General features: G+C 46.7%; 1 protein-coding gene across 10 annotated transcripts in view; it reads left to right on the top strand.

Annotated features, from left to right (window-relative positions):
• Window positions 1–27,145, top strand: part of LOC147103064 (adhesion G protein-coupled receptor B2-like) — a 1,231,153-nt gene that overhangs the window by 439,076 nt on the left and 764,932 nt on the right. For 9 of the 10 annotated variants that reach the window (XR_015072890.1, XM_085962346.1, XM_085962351.1 and 6 more), the window contains exon 4: window positions 5,263–5,427. Coding sequence is in view for 9 of the 10 variants with exons in the window: in XM_085962346.1 (XP_085818472.1) it covers window positions 5,263–5,427 (165 nt within the window). In the remaining variant the exon portion in view is untranslated. The remainder of the gene's footprint in view (window positions 1–5,262; window positions 5,428–27,145) is intronic. The other variant, XM_085962353.1, reaches the window with a different exon arrangement.

Here is a 27,145-nt window from a genome sequence, read left to right as displayed (position 1 = left end):
GCACTGGATACAGCAAAGGCTATGGGCCCCGACAACATCCCAGCTGTCATGCTGAAGACTTGTGCTCCAAAACTAGCTGTGCCACTAGCCAACCTGTTCCAGCACAGCTAAAAAACTGGCATCTACCCGACAATGTGGAAAACTGCCCAGGTATGTCCTGTTCACAAAAATCAGAAGAAAGCCAATCTGGCCAATTACCGCCCCATCAGTCTGCTCTCAATCATCAGCAAAGTGATGGAAGGTGTCATCGACAGTGCTATCAAGCGCCACTTACTCACCAATAACCTACTCACCGACGCTCAGTTTGTGTTCTGCCAGTACCACTCGGCTCCAGACCTCATTACAGCCTTGGTCCAAACATGGACAAAGGAGCTAAATTCCAGAGGTGAGGTGAGAGAGACTGTCCTTGACATCAAGGCAGTATTTGACTGAGTGTGGCATGAAGGAGCCCTAGTAAAATTGAAGTTAAAGGGAATTAGGGGGAAAATTCTCCACTGGCTGGAGTCATACCTAGCACAAAGGAAAATGGTTGTGGTTGTTGGAGGCCAATCATCACAGCCCCAGGAGATCGCTGCAGGAGTTCCTCAGGGCAGTTTCCTAGGCCCAACCATCTTCGGCTGCTTTATAAATGACCTTCCTTCCATCATAAAGTCAGACGTGGGGATATTTGCTGATGACTTCATGGTGTTCAATTCCATTCGCAACTCCTCATATAATGAAGCAGCCTAATCCCGCATGCAGCAAGACCTGGATGGCATTCAGGCTTGGGCTGATAAGTGGCAAGTAGCATTCGCGCCACACAACTACCAGGCAATGACTATCTCCAACAAGAGAGAGTTTAACCACCGCCCCTTGACATACAACGGCATTACCATCGCCGAAACCCCCACCATCAATATCCTGGGGGTCATCTTGACCAGAAACTTAACTGGACCAGTCACATAAATACTGTGGCTATAAGAGCAGATCAGAGGCTGGGTATTCTGTAGCGAATGTCTCACCTCCTGACTCCCCAAAGCCTTTCCACCATCTACAAGGCACAAGTCAGGAGTGTGATGGAATACTGTCCACTTGCCTGGCTGAGTGCAGCTCCAACAAAACTCAAGAAGCTTGACTCCATCGAGGACAAAGCAGCCCGCTTGAATGGCACCTCTCCCACCACCTTAAACATTTACTCCCTCCACCACCAGCGCACCGTTGCTGCCATGTGTACCATCTGCAAGATGCACTACAGCAACTTGCCAAGGCATCTTCGACAGCACCTCCCAATCCTGCGACCTCTACCACCTAAAAGGACAAGGGCAGCAGGCGCATGGGATCACCACCACCCCCAAGTTCCCCTCTAAGTCACACACCATCCTGACTTGGAAGTATATCGACGTTCCTTCATTATTGCTGGGTCAAAATCCTGGAACTCCCTCCCTAACAGCACTGTGGGAGTACCTTCACCACAGTGACAGCAGTGCTTCAAGAAGGCAGCTCACCACCACCTTCTCAAGGGCAGTTAGGGATAGGCAATAAATGCTGGCTTTGCCAGCGACACCCACATCCCAGGAATGAATTTAAAAAAAATTAGGATAGGATTCATCTTGGCTCTGATACACAGATGGTCAAATAGCCTTCCAACACCCACTGCCTAAACTCAAACATGAAGAATTGCTCCTTTGTCAGGACCCCATTTTGGAACTGTACTGTATTATAAATCAGTACCTTTGTGTTAGGAGTGGAGAAAGGGGGACCATACTGGAAAAGGAAGAAATCTGACAGCATTGTCAGCATCCTAACAAGACAATTCTTTTATATAAACAGATATGTTAACATTTCAGTTGAATACCCTTTATAAGTTCTGAAGAAAGCGCAATACCTGAAATGTTAACTGACCAATTATTTTACGTATATAGTTATGTATCTATACATTTATATGTATATATTGCTATAAATGTAGATATAAAATAAATGCATGCATATCTGTGTAAGAAGTAGAATAGTATAGGCAGAAAGAGAAATGAGGTCCTGCAGGCAGACTATAGGGAGCTAGGAAAGAGATTAAAAAGCAGGACCTCAGAGGTAGTAATATCCGGATTACTCCCGGTGCCACATGCTAGTGAGTACAGGAATAGGAGGATAGAACAAATCAATGCGTGGCTGGAGAGATGGTGCAGGAGGGAGGGCTTTAGATTCCTGAGGCATTGGGACCATTTCTGGGGAAGGTGGGGCCTGTACAAGCCAGGTCGACCAAGTGTCGGTGGGAGAACACTTGGGTACGAGTGATCATCGTATCATAAGATTTAGATTAGCAATGGAGAGGAGCAAGGAACAATCTAGAGTGGAACTTCTAAACTGGAATAGGGCTAATTTCAATGGGATGCGAAAGGATCTAGCCAGGGTAAAATGGAATCAAAGACTGACAGGAAAAACTGTAATGGAACAATGGGTGATCTTTAAGGAGGAGATGTTCCAAGTACAGGCTAGGTACATTCCAACAAGAGGGAAGGGTAAGGGAACCAAAGCAAGGGCTCCTTGGATGACGAGGGAGATAGAGAAGATGATGAAACAAAAAAAGAGGGTGTATAATGAATGTCTGGTGAATTCTTCAAGGGAGAACCAGACCAAATACAATAAGTTGAGAGGGGAAGTGAAGATGAAAATAAGATTGGCAAAGAGAGAATATGAGAGTGGAATGGCGGTTAACATAAAAAGGAATCCAAAAATCTTCTACCGGCATGTAAACAGTAAGCGGGTAGTAAGAGGCGTGGTGGGGCCTATTAGGGACAAATAAGGTGATATATGCTTAGAGGTGCAGGGCTTGGCTAGAATTCTCAATGAGTACTTTGTATCGGTGTTTACTAAGGAGATGGATGCTGACAAAATATCGGTAGAAGTGGAAAAAGTAGAAGAAATGGAAGGGGTGAAAATTGATAGACAGGATGTACTAGGAAGGCTGGGTATGCTTAGAGTGGATAAGTCGCCTGGTCCAGCTGGCTTGCATCCCAGGTTGCTAAGGAAATTGGTGGAGGAGATAACGGAAGGGCTTGTCTTAATTTTCCAATCTTCCCAAGATGCGGGGGATTGAAAAGTGGCAAATGTGACACCATTGTTCAAGAAAGGGTGTAAGGACAATCCTAGTAACTAAAGGCCGGTCAGTTTAACATCAGTTGTGGGTAAAGTTTTAGAAACAATAATCAAGGAAAATATTAACGGGCACTTGGAGAAGTTTAAGCTAATTAAGGAGAGCCAACACTGGTTTGTAAAAGGCAGATCATGTTTGACTAATCTGCGTTGGATTTTTTAATGAAGTAACAGAGAGGATTGATGAAGGGAATGCAATGGATGTAGTCTACATGGATTTTAGGAAGGCGTTTGACAAAGTACCACATAGAAGGCTGGTTAATAAAATTGAGGCTCATGGAACAGGTGGGTCAGTGGCAGCTTGGATAAGGAATTGGCTTAAGGACAGAAAACAGCGAGTTGTGGTAAATGGCTGTTTTTCAGACTGCAGGATGGTAGACAGTGGTGTTCCCCAAGGATCAGTGCTGGGGCCACTGCTTTGTTGATATATATAAATGACCTGGATATTGGAATACATAGTAGAATTTCTAAATTTGCCGATGACTCCAAACTTGGGGGTGTGGCAAACAGTGAGGATGATACCAATTGACTGCAACAGGACACAGAAAGTCTAGTAGAATGGTCAGACAAGTGGCAGATGGGATTTAATCCAGAGAAGTGTGAGATGATGCATTTTGGCAGAAAGAACAGAGAGAGGCAATATACACTTAATGGCACAATTTTAAACAGTGTGTAGGGATGGAGGGACCTGGGAGTTAATGTGCATTGGTCCCTGAAGGTGGTGGAACATATTGAGAGAGTGGTTAGCAAAGCATATGGGATCTTGGGCTTCATAAATAGAGGTATTGAGTACAAAAGTAGAGAAGTTATGCTGAACCTTTATATAGCGCTGGTTAGACCTCTACTGGAGTACTGCATCCAGTTCTGGTCACCACACTTTAGGAAGGATGTGAAGGCACTTGAGAGGGTGCAGAGGAGATTTACCAGGATGCTTCTGGGGATGGGGGATCTTAGCTACAAGGACAGGTTGGAGAACCTGGATTTGTTTTCATTAGAGCAAAGGAGGTTGAGGGGTGATTTGATAGAGGTGTACAAGATTATGACGGGTTTGGATAGGCTAGACGGGGAAAGGCTGTTCCCACTAGTTAATGTTACAAGGACTAGTGGACACAGATTTAAGGTTTTGGGCAAGAGATACAGGGGGGACGTGAGGATTAACTTTTTTACGCAGCGAGTGGTGAGGACCTGGAACTCGCTGCTGACGGAAGTGGTGGAAGTGGAGACACTCAATGTTTTCAAAGGGAGACTGGATAGGCACTTGAGGGAAATGAACTTGCAGGGCTACGGGGATTGAGCAGGGGAATGGGACTGACTGGATTGCTCTGCAGAGAGCCGGCGTGGACTTGATGAGCCGAATGGCCTCCTTCTGTGCTGTTATGACTCTATACATCCTTGAAATGGTCGTTTGTGCACAGAGTTCCTTAGACAGTGGATTTGTGAGCTCAGCTTTGCCATTGTGAGATTGTGCTGAGTGAAGACTTAGTGCATCTTCACGGACAGAGAGAGAACAAAGATCAGAGGAAGAGTCAATGCAGGGCTGTTGTCACATGACACCCAGTGCTCTGTGACAGAGAGTCACTTTCAGAAGACTGGGAACAGATTGGTTGCTCATCTTTTCAGGCAGGGATAGCGGACGGTCACTAAGAATGAGGAGGAGAGAAAAACTACAAACAAAAACAAAAATATTGACTCCAGTGACCCCTGGAAATGATAGATTAGATTGAAGAATGTGGTTGAGAACCTGCAACAAACAGTTCATCACCGTAGCCTTGAAATTATGGTAGGGAATAATTGGTATGAAAGGGTTAACAGCCCCGCTAAAACGATGACGAGAGAATTGAAGTGTCCGTACTTCTTTCCCACAGCATAATTTCAATGCCTTCATACGTTATATTAAACATGAGAATCATGTGACAATCTTCACTGTAATCTTTCTGTTTCCTGATTGGCACCAAATTAACTTGAATTTCATTCTTTTTACTGGAAGTGAATTCACATAAGGAACAATGATAATAAGTAAAATAGAAAGTTGCGTTGTGTGATGATGACTAGTGCAGTCTGGTTGTTTCTGTGATGTATTTGATGATTTATTATCAAAATTATTAACTGTGATTTGTTTTATTCCTTTGCTAGGAGATCCTGCTGCTGAAGAGTGGTCTCAGTGGAGTGTGTGCTCACTGACATGTGGCATGGGGTGGCAGGTGCGAACGAGATCTTGTGTAGCCTCCCCCTATGGGACTCTGTGCAGCGGTCCGCTAAGGGAAACAAGAGTTTGCAATAATACAGCCACATGTCCAGGTAGCTTTAGTTATGTGGTTAAATCTTACACCACAGTATTGATTGATGTCCTTGAAGCTAACTAAACTGAATGATCAAAATCTGATCCACTCAGAGCAGATAAGGCTAGAATTTACTGTTGGGGATATTAGTGAAGCAATGCTTAACGTGTTCGTACAGCGTTCCTCTGCTATTTTGACACAGGTTAAAGTTTAAAGTTAATTTAAAGTTAACTCACTTGAAATAAATTTATGTTAACACCTTAGTTGAAATAATGGACTGAGAATTGTCATATAGAAACATTGTGTTCCTTCGCTATTATTGCTGACAGATACTTCTAGCCTAGAGTCACTGCTTATATTAAAGGGGAACTCTGTATTAATGTAAAAAGAAGCATGGTTAATTTAGCTACAAATAGAAGGCCCTGTTCTGAATGTTGTACTGTAGTGCTGTAAAGAAATCCAGACTTTCTAACAATACATTTCTTCATCATCATGTACATGCCATTGCCTCTTCTGTGTTGTGCACTTTGGGAAAGGTGGGATAAGTGTGGACAGCTTGTTTATTGTAGCTATGTTGTAAAACTATCTGCAGACATGGAGCTGATATTGTAAAGTTGGCTTTAACCCCATATCACCTACTTACTGCACATAACAAAATACAAAAGATACTCAGCCGATTTTTTAAATTTTAATATCAGTTTTCAAATGATCCTTTTTCAATATGAAATCTTGCCCATAGTGCAGGCCACCACCAGGGTTGAAAATAACAGGACAGGGAAAGAGTTAAATCAGGATGTAGGCATCATAATTATGATCACAGTAAAGACAGTGTGACTTAATATAATGTAATATTTTTTGGAATAGGTTAATATGTCACTGCATATTGAGTAATGTGTTACTCCTGGGACCCTTCTACTGGGAAAGCTGTTCACAGAATGCTCACGAAGCCAGTACATAGAAAGCAAAATAACTGGAATCTGCAACACAACTGCACAGTAGCTCAGAAGATGGGGCAGAGGCAACTGCATGTGAATTATGGTGGGATGAAATGGCTATTTAGCACATCTAGCTTGCTCTCCTCATTTAAATCCATGTTCAGGATTAAACCAAAAAGATTTCCTTCCTGCCAGGTTTAACACCTATGATCTATTGGCATTTATTATTATTTAACATTTGGCCTGCTCAAAATCTTAAAGATCAATTTAATTATACAACAAAATGTATCCTTTGAAAGTGAAGACTTAATATAATGTTGAGTTCTCCTTTAAACAGCTGAAGATATTAATGTCAAGCCTTCTGTGGCTGTTTGTGTTAGAAAAGTATTTGTCAGTGTTATATGTAACAAAGAGAACTAATGTATGAGCAGTATTGACATTTGTTATCAATAATCTACAAAATGTCCTCAGTTTATTTGTACAAAAAAACTATAGGTTTATATCAGAGAAAAATAAAAGAGAGAGGCTAGTTAAGGTTCCAGGTACTTTGCAATGGGAATGTGTTTGATCTTGGACCTCCCACTGAGATGTAATGGTAACAACCAAAAAATGTTTTTGTTATTTTCCTCTCATTCTTTAGAGGCTTAATTTTTCTCTTTCTTCAAAAAATGGGAGTAATGCACCAAATTGATTCACAACCCACTAACAAGGTTGTGGGAACTCACAATATTGAAACATGCACTTGCCAAGAATGTGATTTAGATTTTGGACATGAAAAACTAGCAGCCAATCATGAAACATCTGCAATAATGATTTTTCAATTCTTCTCCATGAACCACTTAATAATGGATATAAATGTCCCAATGTTCATTAATGGAGTACTCAATTTATATGGGCAGCAACTTAGAAGAATTGAGAAAAGAATGGACCTGAATTTGCTGAAAAAATAATGGCATCTGAACAATGCACGCTGTTGTCAATGTGCAAATCGGCCAGCAACTTGTGGTGAGGAAGAGATACCCTGTGAATTGTGATTCAGCACAAGTTGCTGGCCGATTTGTACCGCTCCGCCATTAGTTTTGTGAAAACGGCATCTTGCATTTAACCTCCACATTTGTTTCATGAAGTTGCTGCATTGGCACATTAATTGTCCATTAAACTTGCCACAGAAAGTTAAGTCCAGTAATTATTAGCATAAGTACTCTTTTAATGACGCAATAATTGTTAATGACTGCCAATCAATCTCTCTGGCCCAGAAAGTGAACAGTTAAAAGTGTAGAGTCTCATTCCTTCAGGTTGTGAAATGTTGCAGATTTAAAAATGTCAAATTTTAAGTTTTAACATTTTTATTATTCATTTTCCTTTTTGTCTCTTCTCTCTCTCTTAATCCAATCTTTCTTTCCCTCTCTTTATTTCTCTTTCTGTACCAGATTTGACATTGAATTCACCCACTCTAATTTTCAGTCCTCCTCTCTTTATTTCGCAATCCTTGAATCACATTGGTTATGGAGATACACTGTTTATCCCATTGTTCACCAAGGTCCCAGATGTCCTGTTGCCCTCACATTATCAGCTCGCACTTCCAGCAACTTACCGGGCAAAACATTTTTGATCTGAAGGGTGCAGGAAAATGTCTAACTAACCAGGTACGCTGCAAAATGCCCTGCTCCAGCAAATTTTGGGCCACAATTTTGCCAATCAGGTCCTGCATTTACAGTGACCTCTGTTATAAGGTAACTCAGTCAGCCTTTTGATAGGGGATGACAACCTCTAAGTATGCTAAGCAGGCCCTAAACATTGCAGTATGTTACTCATAAAGTGCATGTGATCTCAGATACTCAGGAGTACTAGTAAGAAGTCTGGAAAAAATATGACTTAGCACCACAGAGCTGAGGCATAATAATACTATATACATAGTAGCAGCATAAAATATATATGGCTATAAAGAAAATAATTCGTTAAGAATATATGTAAAAATGTACTGACAGAATGTAGCAAGTAAGTTAGTAGAGGTGAGAGTACTTGGGTTATGCAAATTACATTATATATGATGTGATGGGAAAGAAAATGTACTGCAGGATGGAATTTTCTTGGGAAAAGTCAATTCCCACTGGCCTAATATTTAATGGCAAAGCTCAGACATAAAGGAGGATGCAGCATTGAGCATATGTTGAATCATTAGACTTCAAGGAACTGATGCTCTAGCAGAAGCAGTATGGTTAATTTTAACTTTGGGCGATAATGTAAAGCAGGCGATATCGAGTTAGCTGCCCATTCTACACCACGCCTGCTTTTCCGTTCCATTGAAGACGATGGAAGGGAAAATTAAGCAGAGTGTATAATGGGTGGCCAATTTCATATTGCCCATTTTATACCATCACCCATAGTTACAATTACTCCCAATAGTTAATTTATTCAGAAGGGAGAGTCTGGAAGGCATTGAGACTGTGAAGAATGAAACAGTGCACAGAACTACTGGTATGTACCATTTAATTATATATATGCTACAGTAACATAAATGTTGATTGTGCATAAATGCTTAAAAAAACATTTGATGGCAATACAGTATCCAAATAAATAAATGTGGTTATGTATTAATAATACCCCATCTGCACTCTTCACAGAGCAATGAGAGCAGTGGTTGAGCAGCTGCACAAGAAGAGCCTGAGCACCAACCTTCACCACCTGCACTTAAAACCATACAAGCACACTGTGATAGACAAACTAAGGCCGCAAATTTAATTCTGGAGGTGGGTGCGGGCGGGTCAGCTGGTTTCCAGGTTCCAGCCCCGTCCCCAGCTGCCTCCACTCTGCAGACGTGATTTTGTCTTGATTGGCTTTGTTAAGCCAGCCCTGTGGGCTTACCGGCCAATTAACAGGAAGCGGGTCTTATGATGACATTTGATGAAGTGTCATCTGCCAGTTTCCTTAAAAGGGCCATGCACAATTTTATTTTGACAGTTGATCTGTCAGTGTTGGACAGCATTGAGGTGCTGCAAACACTGACAATCACTGCACAAAGGTGAACGCTTGCACCTAGGCTCTCCAATTACTCCCTCCATATGCTTATGGAGGGAGTCACAGGGAGGTTCTCTTCCCTTCCAAGGGCGGATGAGACCTCCCCAGAATACCAACTTACCTTGAACCTCCACCCAACCCTCTCTATCTACTTTATCACTTCCCCATCTCACTAGCCACCCCTCACACTCACCCTCATCCTACTGCAAGCATACCAACTAACAACACACAAGGGTAGGCACTTGAGAGGTTTAGCCAATGTCCATGTGAAGTTTCTGTTAATGTGTAACTTCATAGGTTCCCACTATCCTGTGGTTAGACAGATCATTGTGCATCATGAGGAGATATCATTAGCAGTGGCATACATTGAGCAGTATATGAACAGCCGAATAGCACTCATGTCAGTACCATCAGTTGACCTGCACAAGTGACAGTAGGTGCTGCCTCTGAAAACATGAGTTCAAAACAACTGCAGCAATGGAGACCTCTCATACTGAAATCGGGGCAATGGATTGGTTGCTGATGATGATGGGGGAGGGAGCTGCTGCTCAGTGGTTAGTAATAAAGGACATGGACAATCAGCATGGAGAAAATGCAAAAGAAAAATTCAGCTAACATGTACACAGGTACTGCACAATTTAATAAAATTAATATATACTTTTAATATATCTTGTAGTCTGTTATTCTTTAGTTTTGTAGAAAAAAAAGTGGCAGCTATCCAAAAGACAACCAAACAAAATTCTGATTTCTGAAATGTATCCAAAAGGTGTCTGGAGATCCCTGTGGCATAAAAGTTGAGAGCAATGTCAACCTTCTCTGCTACATGACAGATGGCTGTGTTTCTACTAGGCCTTTGGGGTGCACATCAGTCATAGTCTCCCTGGTGACATTGAACCTCCTCATGATATGCTCCTTCACTATGCCCAGATAGGTCTGTATGTTGCAGGAGACAGTTCAGCTTTGTGCTTTGTGCCTCTTCTACCCACTGTGCTCCAGAGCTGCCTTCTTCTCCTGCTCCATTTCAACATGCCAGCCAATAGTTAGCCTCCCCATTCTCATGCAAAAATCTTCTCAGCACTGTGTTTTCCTCTCACTGCTGTAGTGATACTTTCAAATCATACCTTTCATTAACAACAGCAACTTGAATTTATAGAGCACCTTAAACATAAAAAAATAAATCCCAAGGTGCTTCACAGAGGTGTAAGGAAAAACGTACGCTGAGCCAAAGAAGGAGATATTAGGAGGGTGACCTAAAGCTTGATCAAAGAGGTGAGTCTTAAGACGGGCCTTAAAGGAGGAAATGGTTATACAGAGGGAATTCTACAGCATGGCCTCGGTGGTGGAAGGCTGGACTGGCAATAGTGGGGTGAATGGCGGAGGAATGCACAAGAGGCCTATGTCAGTCAAACGGACAGTTAAATATAGTAACTCCATATCTGACCTGGAGTAAAATACTCAAGCTTCCGTTTGACAATACAGCTGCACAAGTTCATCATAAATTACCTTTAACAAGCAAAAGGTTGCTCTTTTGATCACCTTTCGCTAATGTAATCCATTTTTGGAGGATTAAAATTTGTCAGATCTGTGGTAAGTACAGAGGAATTAGGGGGAGAAATTCAGGTCCTTTGCGCCTCCTGTTAGCGCTGATGGAGTGCAAACGACTTTGCGACTGGACGCGGCACTGCTAACGACTCCTGCCATATTTGCCGGGAGTTTAGCGGCGGCGTTATGGCGTTGCACCCCGATCTCCTGCGCCCGGAGATCGTGACGTCGGGCCCGATTTTCTGGATCGTGCGGGAAATGTGCGGGTTCCCCGAATGTGGGGTTCCGATCCGAAAAAAAATGGGTCAGCCAGCTGCACGCAATTTTCCCACAAGTGGCCAATTAAGTTCCAGCGTGTGGGCAGCCTTGCTAATTGTCCATTTCCAGTCAGAAAGCCCCACAGTATGATGTCATCATTTGTGGTGCGTTTAAAGTGCCCAGCAAGCTTCTCCACCTCTGCAGGCTTCTCAACCACTCTTGCACAATGGCAGAGGAGCCTGCACCAGCTGCTGCCAGCGGCAGAGGCCGAGCTGCCGCCAAATTCAACGAGACGTCACTGCAGACCTTGGTGGATGGGGTAAGGGCCCACAGGGAGGTCCTCTACCCTCGCTCAGGGAGGAAGAGGCCTCCCAAAGAGTCCAGGGCTGCTTGGATGGAGGTGGCAGCAGAGGTAAACTCTCTGGGAGTCACCCGTCGCACCTGGATGCAGTGCAGGAAGCGCTTCCATGACCTTCACCGCACTGGGAAAGTAAGTATGAAGTTTCCATCACCCTCAACCTGATCCCCATTGCCTTTCCCCAACAGCACTCAGTTTCAGCAATCTCTACCTCCACATCCCACTTCACAGTCACATCCATGCACCCTTACCCATTCCGTTTCTCTCTATGCTCACATTCACATAACTATTCCACCATCCAGCCCTCACACTGCCTCTCACTCTGATGCTTGGAACACAACTGACAACACACAGGGAGGGCCCTTGGTCTTGCAGCCTCACAACATCTTTGTCTCCTTCTAAGCATCTATGCTATGCAATCTCTACACTCACTCCTGCACTCTCACTCAAACTCCACTTGTCTCTCTCATTGCAGGAAAAGAGAGCTCACAATAGACGAGAGCGTGCGAGGACTGGAGGAGGACCACCCTCAGTTGCCCACCTGAGCCCCTGGGAGGAAGCAGCGATCGAGATTGCTGGGGCTGACGTGCCTGTGGATGCTGGGGCAGGAGAGACAAGAGCAAGCCCGCAAGCTGGTGACAGAATAGTTTCCCATCTCTCTCATTGACATAGCATGAGTTGCTGATATGATTCTGAAGCCACATCATTTAGACTTATGAGCATATGCCAAATCCAATGTGCAAGTAGCCTTGCCATCACATCTCTAACTCTTTCCTTTACTCCCCCACAGGACCATCCGGTGCCCCCGTCGCCACTGCCGAGGAGGAAGAGGCTTTGCAGCCAGACTCCTCAGAGGAAGCTCCAGCCTCTCAGGGCGCAGCGTCAGCAGAAGTAAGCGCACCCAGTACCAGTGCAGACACTCACACCTCAGGGGGGCCTTCCGGACATAGAGTAGTGTTGTCACCTGGTGTATCACAGCTCACAAGTGAGCATCAGCAGATTGTGGAGACAGGGACAGCAGTGGAGAGTCCTCGTCGGAGGGCGCAGGGCTCTGCCAGCTCAGCTCAGCTGCATGTCGACCCTATGCCTCTGGGTCCATCCGCAAGAGAGGAGGTAATGGATCTCCATGCACAGATGCAGGAGTCTCTGGTTTTGTCTCCAGGGTCGCTGCGAGTGTGGAGCGAATGGAGGAGTCCATGGCGAGCATGAGCAGAGCCTTATTGGAGTCATTGGCGCATCAAAGCATCACCACGGAAAGGATGGCTACCTTCGTAGCAATGCTGACTGCAGCCAAAGAGAGGAGGGCTGCAGCAGAGGAGAGGAGGGCTGCAGCCGAGGAGAGGACGGCTGCGGCCATGGAGGAGCTTAGTCGCCAGGGTGTCGAAAACATGGTGAGTGCTCTGAATAGAATGGCATCTCTTGAGGAGCGATGGGCATCTATTGAGCACCGAAACCAGACCTTCATGGAAGTCCCTCTGAGCAGGACTTCCAGTGCTGAGACGGGTCCCCATGGCCCCCCTGATGTGCAGCAAGGTGCTCTCCAGCCACTTGCAGGTGCTGAGGGGGAGCTGACCCATGAGAGGGAGGTTGTTGGCACACCTCAAGGAAGTAGGTGCTCCTCTCCACGCGCTTACACTTCCATGCCACTTCAGAGCCCTCGGTCGGAGGCCCGCCGGAGTCCACACCCCAGTGAGATAGGAGTCTCAAGCCCTGCACAGCCGCAGGAGCAGCAGACTGCTGGCGAGCCCTCACAGGCTCGCCACCCCAGAGGACGCCCGCCAAAGGTGTCGAGACAGGCGCAGCAGGAAAGTGAGCAAGGGGCCTCCACATCTGGTGAAGCCACAGGGGTAGCACTACGTAGGAGCACGCGTAAGAGAAAAATAAAGCACCACTAATCACAAGGGTAGTCACTTGGGTGAAAAGTCTTGTAAATAGTTTTAATGCCATCATTTTCCTGTACATAAAAAATCTGGTGGCAGCTGCTGCAGTTATGGCGTCTGTCACTTGGCGAATGGGGATATCACATAGAGGCCTTAGGATAACTTGCAGATGTTAGCATGCTGGTCAAATAGGTAGGAATGTGTAGGCATGGGCCACTGTCCATGGTCAGTTAAGAAGCAGTGAGGCTGCAGTGTTTGATGTACCAGGCTACGCAAATCTGCCCAGGATGAGTGCGTTCCTTGCATTGCGCCCAGCAATGTTCTCGCGCACTGGTGTCACTGGTTGGCGGGCCTCTGCAGGATGCTCATTTCCGTCCTCCTCCTCCTCTTCCTCCTCCTCCTCAGCATCATCCTCATCCAAGGCGGCTCTGTGAGGAGCCTCTTGGTTCTGCGGAATCGGCAAGCCACGACGCTGTGCCATGTTGTGAAGCACACAGCATACCACGACGATTTTGGAGACCCTGGCTGATGAGTACTGTAGGGCTCCACCTGATCTATCAAGGCATCTGAAGCGCATCTTCAGCAATCCGATGGTTTGCTCGATAATGCATCTGGTGGTAATGTAGCTGGAGTTGCAGCGCTCCTCAGCTTCGCTGGCTGGTCTCCTCAACGGCGTCATTAGCCAAGAGCGCAGGGGATATCCCTTGTCTCCAAGTAGCCATCCTTGAAGTTCGCTTGGCGGACTGAATAGCGGAGGCACAGTAGACTGGCGCAGTATGAAGGAGTCATGGCAGCTGCCAGGGTACCTGGCACAAACATGCAAAATCACCTTCTTGTGGTCACACACCAGCTGAACCAGCTGTGCGGTTGACAAAAACTCCTGGATTGCAGTGGGGTGCCCTAAGGGCCACATGTGTGCAGTCAATTACGCCCTGCACCCTTGGAAAGTCTGCCAGCTGAGCTAATCCAAGCGCTCACACTGTCACACTTGCGCGATCCCTGGTGAAATGGATGTGATTGTGCGCGAGGGCAAAGAGGGCATCGATTACCTGCGTGATGCAAGTGTGTGCGGCCGCCTGGGAGATGCCGCTGATGTCTGCTGCTGATCCCTGGAAGGAACCTGAGGCATAAAAGTTGAGTGCGGTGGTGACTTTGATGGCCACTGGTAAGTAGTGTGGACCTGGTGCTCTGGGCTCCAGGTCTTGCTGCAGCATTGCGCAGATGTCAGTCACAACCTCTCGCGAAAGTCGGAGCCGCCTCTAGCACTGCTGCTCAGTCATGTTGAGGTAGCTGACCCTGTGTCTGTAGACCCTGTTTGGGGGGTATCTCCTGCGCCGACGGCCTTCCATGCGCTGGCCCCTTCTGGCCTGTGCTGCCCCAGGTCGCTGAGCCGCAGCCTGCCGCTCCTGCTGGTGCTGCTGTTGTTGCTGGTGATGCTGTTGCTGGAGCTGCTCCAGCCTCTAATGCCAGGAAGGGAAGGAACAAAAGGCCTCCCATGCTTCTGGCAGATGCCTCCGTTGAGGAGGTGCTGAGTTAGGGTGGTGAGAGGGGCTTCCCAGGAGCTCACACTGGAGAAGTGTGGAAGCCTCCAACCTTCCACAGCTCTGCCTAAGCCTTCAACAAGTTGCCCCAAGCCTTCAGCAACAAGGTCCTGCAGCCTGCAGATGCTGTCTGATTAAATCTCTTCAGTCCTGATTGACCTGCAGCTGAAAGCAAGCAAGCCAACTCTGTTCACGCCAGGTTTCATCAGCGGTGTTCCCACCAGGCGTGTTTTACGTGGGGAAAGGCAGAAAATTGCAAGGGCCCTTGAAAATAGGATTAAACATGCTAATAATTGATCATTAGGCTCCCGCCGACCATTCCCGCCTGCGGCGGGCGGGACTGATTCGGGTCGCGCTGAAACATGGGGGCAAAAGTCAGGCAGGGCGGGGAATCAGGCGGGGGGAGGTCGTGACCCCCTATTTCTGCGATTTTCGGCCCCCACCTGCCTGAAAACCCGCCCGACGGCTGGAAGAAAATCGGGGCCGTCATCTCCGGGTGCATCATCCCATTAGCGCCCCGGACCCTAAATTGGGTATCGCCCCCTGAAGCTGCGCCGGGCGATGACAACCACAGCTTCAGGGGATGCGTACCGGGCGGCTGGCTGCTACTAGGGCAAAAATTTAAGGAGAGGTGGCCGGCTGCTGTGAAATAAACATGCCATTTTCATTTCCGCTCCGGTCGCGGTTTGTTGGCGGGTTCGGTGCCGCAATCGCTGAGCCCGGCACTCTGCTTGAGTGTCGGGCTGATTGCACGGCACCCCCGCTCCCCGCTGGTCCAGGTAGGTGGCTTCTTCTTTGGCAGAGTATGCAGCTTGGGCCCTTCCCTTTAATTGAGGGAAAGCCCCTCGTACGCGGCAGCGCTACGCGGCCTAGTGCGTAGTGCTGCTGAGCCGTGCGTCCCGCTCCCACCCCAGGAAGCAAGTGTAGGGCTTGATTTAGTGCTCCACTTCCTTTCGGGGGCGGTAACCCGAATTTAGTGAGCGGGTTGGAACTTCCGAGCTTGGCGCAAAATATCTCACCTCCCGGATGTTACTGCCCCCAAACGGGGCGATACGCAATTTCTCCCCCTAGATGTTTTTTAATAACCTTACATCAGTTTTTATTCATCTGCTTTTTCAAAATTAGCGAAACCGGCAATGTCAGCCCCTAGGTTCCCTACAATACACACTGGCCCAAAAAATCTGAGTATTCCGACTGACTTCGACCATATGATATTAAATTATCAAGGAATATAAAACAAAAGAGTAAAATATTTTTTAGGCACATCAGTAAAAAAAGGAAGGTTGGGATAGAAGTAGGGCCATTCAGGGTTAGTCAGGATAATACCACAGGTATTATTTTGCTTCATTATTTACCAGGGAGATAGAACAGGTGGACATGACATTGGATGATGAGATTAGTAATGAGATAAGTGCATTTAAAATAAAAAAAGGGGATTTATTAAATAACTTAATCAAACTCAAAGAGGATAAAACCCCTGCATTCACGCATTTTAAAATAATCTAGGGAAGAGATAGCAGAGGCATTACTACGCATATTTAATAATTCGTTAGAAAAAGGTGTAGTGCCAGAGGACTAGTGGATAGCTAACGTAATACTGATATTTAAGAAGGGGGATAGAACATGTCCAGGGAATTATAGACCAATCTCTACTAAAGGAGAAAATAGAAGAACACCTAGAAACCAAAAATATAATAAGGAATAGTCAGCATGGATTTCAAAAGGGAAAGTCTTGCTTAACCAACCATATTGAATTTTTTGAAGAGGTAACAGAGAGAGCAGACAATGGTAATGCAGTAGATGTAATTTATCTGGATTTTCGAAAGGCCTTTGATAAGGTACCCCATAATAGACTGATGAACAAGGTCAGAGAATGTGGAGTCAGGGGACAAGTAGCAGAATGGATTGCTGGCTGGCTTCAGGACAGAAAGCAGAGAGTAGGAGTAAAGGGTAGCTATTCACAGTGGCAGAAGGTGGGCAGTGGTGTTCCACAAGGATCAGTGCTGGGACCACTGCTGTTCACAATTTACATTAACGATTTAGACTTTGGAATCAAAAACACAATTTCTAAATTTACAGATGACACCAAATTGGGGGGAGATAGTCAATACTGAGGAGGACTGCAACAAGTTACAGGAGGACATTAATAAACTTGCAGAATGGGCATATAATTGGCAAATGAAGTTCAACACAGATAAATGTGAGGTATTACATATTGGTAGGAAGAATAGGGAGGTCACTTATCATTTGGAGGGTGCGAGTCTAGTTGGGGTCGAGGAACAAAGAGATCTAGGAGTACACCAATCACTAAAAGTTGCAACACAGTAACCAAGGCCATAAAAAAGCAAACCAAGCACTAGGGTTTATTTCTAGAGGGATAGAATTGAAAAGCAGGGAAGTTATGCTCAACCTTTATCGAACCTTGGTTAGACCACACTTAGAGTATTGTGTACAGTTGTGGTCGCCATATTATAAAAAGGATATAGAGGTACTGGAGAGGGTACAGATAAGAGTTACAAGGAAGATACCAGAAATGCGAGGGTATACATATCAGGAAAGGATGAACAGGCTGGGTCTCTTTTCTCTTGAAAAAAGCAGGCATCGAGGTGACCTAGTATAGGTCTTTAAAATTATGAAAAATGTTGATAGAATCGATACAGAGAGAATGTTTCCACTTGTGGGGAAGAGCATAACTTAGAGGCCATCAATATAAGATAGTCACCAAGAAATCCAATAGGGAATTCAGAAGAAACTTCTTTATCCAGAGAGTGGTGAGAATGTGGAACTCGCTACCATAGGGAGTGGTTGAAGCGAATAGTATAGATGCATTTAAGGGGAGGCTAGACAAGCATATGAGGGAAAAGGGAATAGAGGGTTATGCTGATAGATTTAGATGAGGAAAGACAGGAGGCTCATGTGGAGCATAAACGCCAGCATGGACTGGCTGGTCCGAGTGGCCTGTTTCTGTGCCGTATATCCTATGTAATCCTATGTAACAATTCCAGTGAGAGTCCAGTGGTACAGCCGCCAATTCGGTTAGGATCCAGATACACCAGGTCCTGGCCTTAAATTGAGGATTCCAGGATGGCCTTGTTGGAGTGGAATGTCTGCGCGCCACTACATTAACATCAGGAGGGGTGGTGATACCAGAAGGTCAGAGTTCCCATGCTCAGTTTGGACCCTGCGTAGAGTCGTCATATTTCTGCAACCCCTGGCAGAATTGGGGCCCCCCTGGGGATTAAAAAATATTTAAAAGCAACTTCTGATAAAGGGGGCCACGTGGGGCATCTTATATTCTGCCAGCCCCACTCGCCATGTTCCACTTACAGCTTCACCATTGTACGCAGTCTCTTCTCCTGGGGGTTGCCCAAGTTATAACCGCAAGCATCGAAGTCCTGCTTCTGGCCTCGTTCCTGACCCTACAATTTTCATTGGGGTCAGAACTGTTGCCCATGGGTGGGCACACCTTGGCACTTACACCAGGGAGCAGCCACTTTGAATTTTTAGGATCTATGGGGGAAAAATTGGGTTGCTTTGCGCCTCCCGTTGCGCAAAGCAACTAGCGCCCGGGCGCGGCGCCGCCAATGCCTCCCGCTAAATTCAGCGTGAGGTTAGCGACGGCGCTACCTGGTAGTGCCCCGCGCACTGCGCCGCCGGCGATGACGTCATTGCCATGCGCAGTGCCCCGGTCGTGATCTTCGGGAGCGCCCCCTGACTTACCGCCAGACGCTATGTCCGACGGAGTCAGGGGGGCCTACTTGCGGCCAGGGAGGCGCAATTTAAAGGCGAGGTGCGGGGTGGCCATTTTTGTTGCTGGCTGCCTGCCAGCACCTGCCTGCGCTCCCGTCCCCGGCCTCCTGAATGGCCCTCCCCACGGAGGGCCGGCTGCGCTCCAAGAGCCTGGCACTTCTCTTGAGTGCTGGGATCTGTTGCCGGCACTCCCGATCCCCGGGGCTCAGCTGGGCCCCGGGTTGTGCTGCGCAAGGCCCCTCCCCTTTAAGAAGGGGAGGAAGGCCTGCAATACCGTGGCACGATGTGCCACAGCGCCATGTAGCACCGCGATATAGACTCGCAGCGCCCCAAGAGGGATGTGGGGCGCATCCAGTAACGCTCCGCTTCCCTCGTGGGGCGCAACCACTGAAGTTCCGGCGCCGGGGTGCTAATTTTCCCGGGGCGCTAAAAGTAGCAATGTTAGCGCCCCAACGGGGCACTACTCAACTTTGAGCCCTATGTTTGCTATTGAGAGGCTGGGCAAACGATCTGTACCCAGGATTCTGCTTTTGCCCCTCTTGCAGCATTGTTGGAAGAAGTGCCAGGATAAATTTTCCTCAACTCTTAATTCATTACAGCAGGACTTGAACCCGAGACTGACAGACATTCTGATGTCTGTAATAATGCAACCTGTTTAATTTTGCTCTTGACCTCTCTCTTCAGCAGTACTGACTCACTCTCTTTCAGAGTTGTCCTGGTCCACAGTTCCATTTCACTCTTCGCCTCATCCGGCACTTCAACAAAAAACTTTATTTCTTCCTTTTAGCTGTCATGGACCACAAGCTTCAACAACGCTTAGATACCAACGCCCCTCCAGATCCTTCTTCCCCTTCATTTTTCTCTGACTCTATCCCTCCTTCCAATCTCACCCTTTGCAGTGTTTTCACTATCCGCTCTGACCTTCCCCTCTCTCACCCCAAACATTCCGTCCTCAGCAAAGGCCTCAGCTTCAACCCCTTATGACCCCACCTCAGTGAATTTTGAGCTTGGCATGATGCTGAACTCTTCTTCCATCGCCTTTGTCTCTGTGCCCACTTCTTTGGCCAGGAGTCTTCCCACCGCACAGCTGACCCTTTCTCCCGGCTTCAGAATTCTCATTCCGCCTGGACCCCTCACTCTGGCCTCTTACCCTCTCTAGATCTTTTCATTGGAAACTGCTGGCGTGACATTGTCCGTCTCAATTTCTCTGCTCTCCTCACTCACTCTAACCTACCTGCCACTGAACTTGCAGCACTCCTTTTCTCAGGTTCAACCTGCTGACAAGGTTGGCGCTGTTGTTGTTTGGCGAGCCGACCGCTACCTTGCGGAGGCTGAACGCGAACCTCCTCCTATCTCCCCCTAGACCACGACCCCACCACCGAACATCAAGCCATCATTTCTCAGACCGTCACTGACTTCATCTCCTCTGGAGATCTTCCCCCATGACCTCCAGCCTCATAGTCCAAAAACCCTGCACAGCCTGATTCTACCTTTTTCCCACGATCCACAAACAGGACTGCCCTCGTAGAGCCATTGTTTCAGCCTGTTTTTGCCCCACGGAACTTATTTCTTCCTATCTCGACTCTATTTTTTGTTCCCTTGTCCAGTCTCATCCACAACTCTTCCAACGCCCTCTGCCACTTTAACAGTTTCCAGTTCCCTGGCTCTAACCATCTCCTTTTTACCATGGTCGCCCAGTCCCTCTGCATCTCCATCCCCCACCAGGATGGCTGCAGGCCTTCCGCTTCTTCTTTGAACGGAGGCTGAACCAATCCCCATCTACCACCCCCTGCCTCTGCCTGGCTGAACTTGTTGCCACATTGAGCAACTTCTCCTTTGACTCTTCTCACATCTTCCAAATAAAAGTTGTCACTATGGGAACCTGTATGGGTCCCAGCTATGCCTGTCTTTTCATAGGATACGTGGAACACTCTTTGTTCCAGTCCTATTTGGGTCCTCTCCCTCACCTCTTTTTCCAGTACATTGATGAGTGTATCGGGGTCGCTTCCTGCTCTCCCCCCGAATTTGAAAATCTTATCAATTTTGCTTCAAATTTCCACCCCTCCTTGCCTTCACATGGTCCATCTCCGACACTTCCCTTCCCTTCCCTTCCTCGACTTCTCTATCTCCATTTCTGGGGTTAGGCTGTCAACCAATATCTACCATAAGCCCATAGCTACCTTGATTACACTTCCTCCCGCCCCGCCTTCTGTAAGGACTCTATTCCATTCTAACAGAAAACGCTGGAAAAACTCAGCAGGCTAGGCAACATCCATGGAGAGAGAAACAGAGTCAACGTTTCGGGTCTCCATGGATGTTGCCTGGCCTGCTGAGTTTTTCCAGTGTTTTTTGTTGTTATTTCGGATTTCCAGCATCCGCAGTATTTTGCTACTCTATTCCATTCTCCCAGTTTCTCTGTCTCCATTGCATTTATTCTGACGATGCCACCTTCCACACCAGTGCTTCCAATATGTCTTCCTTTTTCCTCAACTGAGGTTGACAGGGCCCTCGACTGTCTCCATCCAATTTCCCACACTTCTGCTCTCACCCCTTCCCCTCCCTCCCAGAACCAAGACAGGATTCCCCTTGTCCTCATCTTCCATCCCACCAGCCTCCACATTCAACGGATTATCCTACACCATTCCATCCACCACCTGTAGTGTATGTACCTTTAACAGCCCCTGTGTACTGTAATACCGGTAGTGACCACTCGGGTATATAAGCCTGTATAGCGTCTTGCATCTTTTAGTTCACCTCCAGACTTTGTTCAGTAAACACCTGTTAAACCAACTCCTGCATTCCGTGTCTCCATTAACACACGGATACAAGTGTCGACGAATTGGAAACGGACTTACCTGCAATTCAGCAGCACCTCAAGAAGATCGATTCCTCAGACGAAGGTCGAAGAAAAAAAAAAAAAAAAAAAAACTAGTTTCACCAGCTAGCCGGGCTGGTGGCAGGTACTGCACTAATCCTTCCTGGGCGGCGGGCTGGGGCTCGATCGGGTGGCTCTGCAGCGGGGCCGAGCAGTGAGTCGGAAGGCGGAGGCAAACAGAGACGGAGGGTGGAGCACTCGGGAGACGGCCGGCGCTGCAAAGCAGGTCGGCGTTCGGACCAAGCAGAGGGAGGGAAAAGTCCCAGAGAGTCCGGCGGGAACGAGTCTCCAACTATTAAAAATATCTGTGTAAATAAAAACCGCAGAGAACAGCGTTGTCAGCAGCGGCAGCGGCGGGAAAGCGCAGGAGGCGCCATTTTTTCTCGGCAGGGAAGAAAGGAAAGCGCGGGAGGCGCCATTTTTGATTTTCAGGATGCCTAAGACTGGCAATATTACTGCTTTCGATAGTGATATAGAGGATTGGACCACATATGTGGAAAGAGTGGAGGTATATTGCACAGTGAATGAAGTAGAGGATGATAAAAAGGCATCGGTACTTCTAAATCTGATGGGCGCAAGGACATACGGGCTGTTACAAAACTTAATCACTCCAGCCAAACCGATGGACAAGAATTTTAAGGAGATTGTTGATACCCTACAGGAGCACTTAAACCCAACACCGCTGCTGATAGTGGAACGATTCAAATTCTTCAGGAGGAATCAGCACAAGAATGAAAGTAACGCTGATTACCTCACCGAATTAAGAAAGCTGTCAAAGCACTGCCAATTCAGGGCAGGACTGGCAGATTCTCTACGAGACAACTTCGTCTGCGGTCTCCTAAGTGACGGAACACAGAAAAGGCTACTTTCTGAGAAAGATTTGACACTGGACAAGGCTTTCAGTGTGGCTGTATCATACGAAGCAGCAGCAAGAGGAGCTGCAGAGATACAGCAAAAGCCACAGGACTTCGGCACCCATGAAATGACACGGGGTTTCGAGAGATGTTATCGCTGCGGCAGATCCACCCATGACCAGAGGGACTGCTGGTTCAAGGACAGAGCATGCAGGCAATGCGGAAAGATGGGACACATTGCACGTGTATGCCGATCTGGAAACAAAAAATCCACTGACAGAAAGAAAATCAATAAGAAAAAGTACAGAAAGGTACAAATGATGACGGACAGTAGCTCCGAAGACCAGAAGAGCGATAGCGACTCCGGAAACAAGAGACTAAGCTGTCTCAAATTACATAATGTAATTGCCAAAGAAGATTACCAGACCATTTGGGTTACCCTCACGATAGCGGGGTCCCCAGTTAAAATGGAGCGAGATACAGGATCAGCTCTGACCGTCATAAGTCGACGGGATTACGAGCGACTATTTCCGCATATACCTTTGAAAGACACATCCATTATCTTGAAGACATATACGGGGCAGAAAGTATACCCCAGAGGGAAAATAAGGGTGCCTGTTGTATACAACGGCAAGGAAATACAGAAGTTGCATTTATACGTTCTGCAAGATGGTGGTCCACCGCTGTTGGGACGTGAATGGTTCAGGAAGATACGTTTAGACTGGCACTCCATTCAGGCACTGACGGTGACCAGTAAGAAAAAAAATGATGAAGACGTCATACCTGAACGATTAAAAGACATCTTGGCCAACGCCAAAGAAGTGTTTCAACAGGAACAAGGAACCTTGAAAGGCGTCACCGCCTCAATAAAAGTGGAAGATGCGGCAATTCCCAAGTTTTTTAAGGCAAGGCCGGTGCCATACGCAATTCGTCCAGCAGTCGAGGCAGAGCTGGAGAATTTGGAAAAGGCAGGCGTGTTATCCAAGGTAGATTGGAGCGAGTGGGCAACACCCATCGTCCCGGTCATAAAGAAAACGTTGAATAATGATAAATCTGAAGAACAGAGAAAAATTCGCATCTGTGGGGACTTCAAGGTGACTGTAAACCCAGTCCTTCACACTGTACAGTTTCCTCTTCCGAGGATAGAAGATATTTTCGCCTCACTATCCGGAGGGAAACGTTTCACCAAAATTGACTTGGCACAGGCATATCTACAGATGGAGGTTGAGGAGGCCTCTAAAAAGTATCTCACGATAAACACACACAAAGGCCTGTACCAGTACAATCGACTGGTTTTCGGAGTAGCATCAGCTCCAGCTATCTGGCAAAGAGCTATGGTGCAAGTCCTGCAAGGGATTCCAGGGACTCAATGCTACCTAGACGACATCCTTGTCACAGGAGAAAATGACAACGAGCACCTTGCCAATTTGGAGCAGGTGCTCACTAGGCTGAGAGAACGGGGCCTATGAGCAAATCGCCCCAAGTGCGAATTTTTCCAGAAACAAATATCATATTGTGGCCATATAATTAACGAAGAAGGGTTGCATAAGTCACCTGAAAAAATTGAAGCGGTCATAAAAGCCCCAGCACCTGAAAATGTCTCACAATTAAGGTCGTTCCTGGGATTGATAAATTACTATCATAAATTTTTACCGAACTTGTCAACTGTTCTGCACCCTCTTAACACACTGCTACAAACGGGAGTAATTTGGAAATGGAGCGAAGACTGTAAACGTGCCTTCCATAAATGCAAAGGCTTGATCACGTCCAAGGAAGTGTTGCCTCATTTCAACCCATCACTGCCAATCAGACTGGCGTGCGATGCATCCCCTTACGGCGTAGGAGCGGTATTATCGCATAGATTCCCTGATGGCTCGGAGCGGCTGATAGCTTTTGCGTCACGCTCATTGAACTCAGCTGAGCGTAACTATGCCCAGATCGACAGGGAAGCACTCAGCCTGGTATGGGGAGTGAAGAAATTCAACCATTACCTACACGGACAAAAATTTACCTTGTTGACTGACCATCAACCCCTCGTCTCCATATTCAACCCTAAAAAGGGCGTTCCCATTATGACAGCGCAAAGGCTACAGAGGTGGTCCCTTTTCCTAGGGGCACACCAATATGACATAGAATACAAAGGATCAAAACAGCATGGGAATGCTGATGGTTTATCGCGCCTACCATTGCCAACGGTAGAAGAGGCACCTACAGTGGACCCAGTGGAGATGTTCCACTCAACCATAGTGGAATGTCTACCAGTAACAAATTCTACCATTGAAAAGGAAACGAGAAATGACCCAACTCTCTCACGAGTCTACGATTTAACGGTGAAGGGATGGCCAGCACATGGCAAACCACTGTTGCCAGTATTCTCGCAAAGAAGAGAACAGCTGTCAGTGTGCCGAGGAACCTTGATGTGTGGATCCAGACTGGTGATTCCACCCAAACTCCAGGATAAAGTGCTAAAGGAGCTTCATGAGGGGCATCTGGGTGGAGTGAAAATGAAGAACCCAGCCAGAGCATTTGTGTGGTGGCCAGGTATCGATGGAGACATCGAAGAAATGACCAAGAGCTGTCTAGGATGCCAGAAGGTCCAAAACGCCCCACCACAAGCCCCTTTACATCCATGGGAGTGGCCCTCATCTCCATGGCAAAGGGTACACATCGACTTTGCTGGTCCATTTATGGACTCAATGTTCTTAATCGCGGTTGATGCACACTCCAAGTGGCCGGAGGTAATAAAGATGTCCTCCACCACCACGGAAAAAACCATCACAGTATTAAGGACCATATTTGCCAGGAATGGGCTGCCTGAACAGATCTGTTCTAATAATGGACCGCAATTTGTGTCCGAAGAATTCAGGAAGTTCTTAAAAAACAATGGGGTTAAGCACTACACGTCCGCCCCATACCATCCCGCCACCAATGGATTAGCTGAAAGGTTTGTCCAGACCTTCAAGAAGGCCATAAAGGCCATGGGTAATGAAGACATAAATCTACAACATAAGGTAGATAACTTCTTGTTTGCGTACAGGAATGCAACACATGTGGTTACAAACCAAACTCCCGCCATGATGTTTTTCAATAGAAGACTAAGATGCCGGCTGGATTTGATCAAGCCAAACATCAGAAGGGACGTAGAGAACCGGCAATTTCAAGGCATGAATGAAAGGCCAACTAGAACTTTCCAGATAGGTCAACAAGTTTTGGCCCGGGACTACCGTACCGAAAAATGGCAGCCTGGAACTATTTGCACACGACTAGGACCACTGATGTATACCGTGGACATTGGTGAAAGCATAATAAGGTGCCATGCTGACCAGATCATAGAGTCATCCGAAAAGGGACAACCTACACCACAACTCTATATGCCTAATGATGAAGCAGAGATACCCATAGTATCTACCTCCGATCCGGTGATACTGGAACCAGATGAACCCGACACTGGCATTCAAGCCGAATCGACCTTGCCAAAAGAACCTACTACACCACCAAAAACTACTACACCACCGAGGCGTTATCCGGACTGAGTCAGGAAGCCTCCAGAGAGACTGACTTATAATTGATTAACTGCAGCAAATGTGTAGATTATTGTTCTTGTAAACATGTTACTTAATGATTACTTAAAATGTTATGTACTAATTATCTAAAAGGGGAGGAATTGTAGTGTATGTACCTTTAAGAGCCCCTGTATACTGTAATACCGGTAGTGACCACTCGGGTATATAAGCCTGTATAGCGTCTTGTATCTTTTAGTTCACCTCCAGACTTTGTGCAGTAAACACCTGTTAAACCAACTCCTGCATTCCGTGTCTCCATTAACACACGGATACAACACCACCAAAGTAGTGTTCCCTCTGCTAGATCCTGGCCCACTCTTCCATTATCCACTCCCCTTTCCACAGCACCTTCCCATGCAAGCACAGGAGATGCAATAGCTGCCCTTTCACCTCCTCCCTTCCCATAGGCCAGGACCCCAAACACTCCTTCCAGGTGAAACAGCGATTTACTTGTACTTCTTTCAAATTATTATACTGTATACACTGCTCACAATGCGGTCCCCTCTACACTGGAGAACCAAACGCAGATTGGGTGATCGCTTTGCTGAACACCTCCATTCAGTCCGCAATCAGGACCCTGTACTTCCGGTTGCTTGCTATTTTAATTCTCCGTCCCACTCCCACTCTGACCTCTCTGCCCTCAGCCTCCTACACTGTTCCAATCAAGTTCAATGGAAGCTTGAGGAACAGCACCTCATCTTTCGATTAAGCATTTTACTGTCTTCTGGACTCAACATCGAGTTCTACAATTTCAAATCATACCCACTGCTCCCATTTTTTCGAACAGCAGGTGCTGGTAATGATTCTGCTGTTGCCATTTACACCTCCTCTAGACCCATCTTTTGTTCCTTTACTTGTTCTATTACCTCCCACTTTTGCCTTGCCCCATCATCTCTTTTTTCATTTAAATCACTCCTGCCTTCCAGCCTATCACAGACCTTCCCTTTTGTTCTTGCCTCCTTCCCTCCCCTCTTTCCCTTCCTCTGTACTTGCTTAAAACCTGTTATATCAGTAACATTTTCCAGTTCTGACAAAGGGTTACAGACCTGAAACGTGAACTCTATTTTTCTGTCCACAGATGCTGCCTAGCCATCTGAGTATTTCCAGCATTTTCTTTTTATATTTCAGATTTCCATCATCCACAATATTTTGCCTTTTCTATT

The sequence above is a fragment of the Somniosus microcephalus genome, chromosome 20, assembly GCF_052327205.1.
Source record: "Somniosus microcephalus isolate GS21.2 chromosome 20, FLI_Smic_1.0, whole genome shotgun sequence".
Lineage (NCBI taxonomy): Eukaryota > Metazoa > Chordata > Chondrichthyes > Squaliformes > Somniosidae > Somniosus > Somniosus microcephalus.
This window is presented reverse-complemented; position numbering and strand designations above follow the sequence as displayed.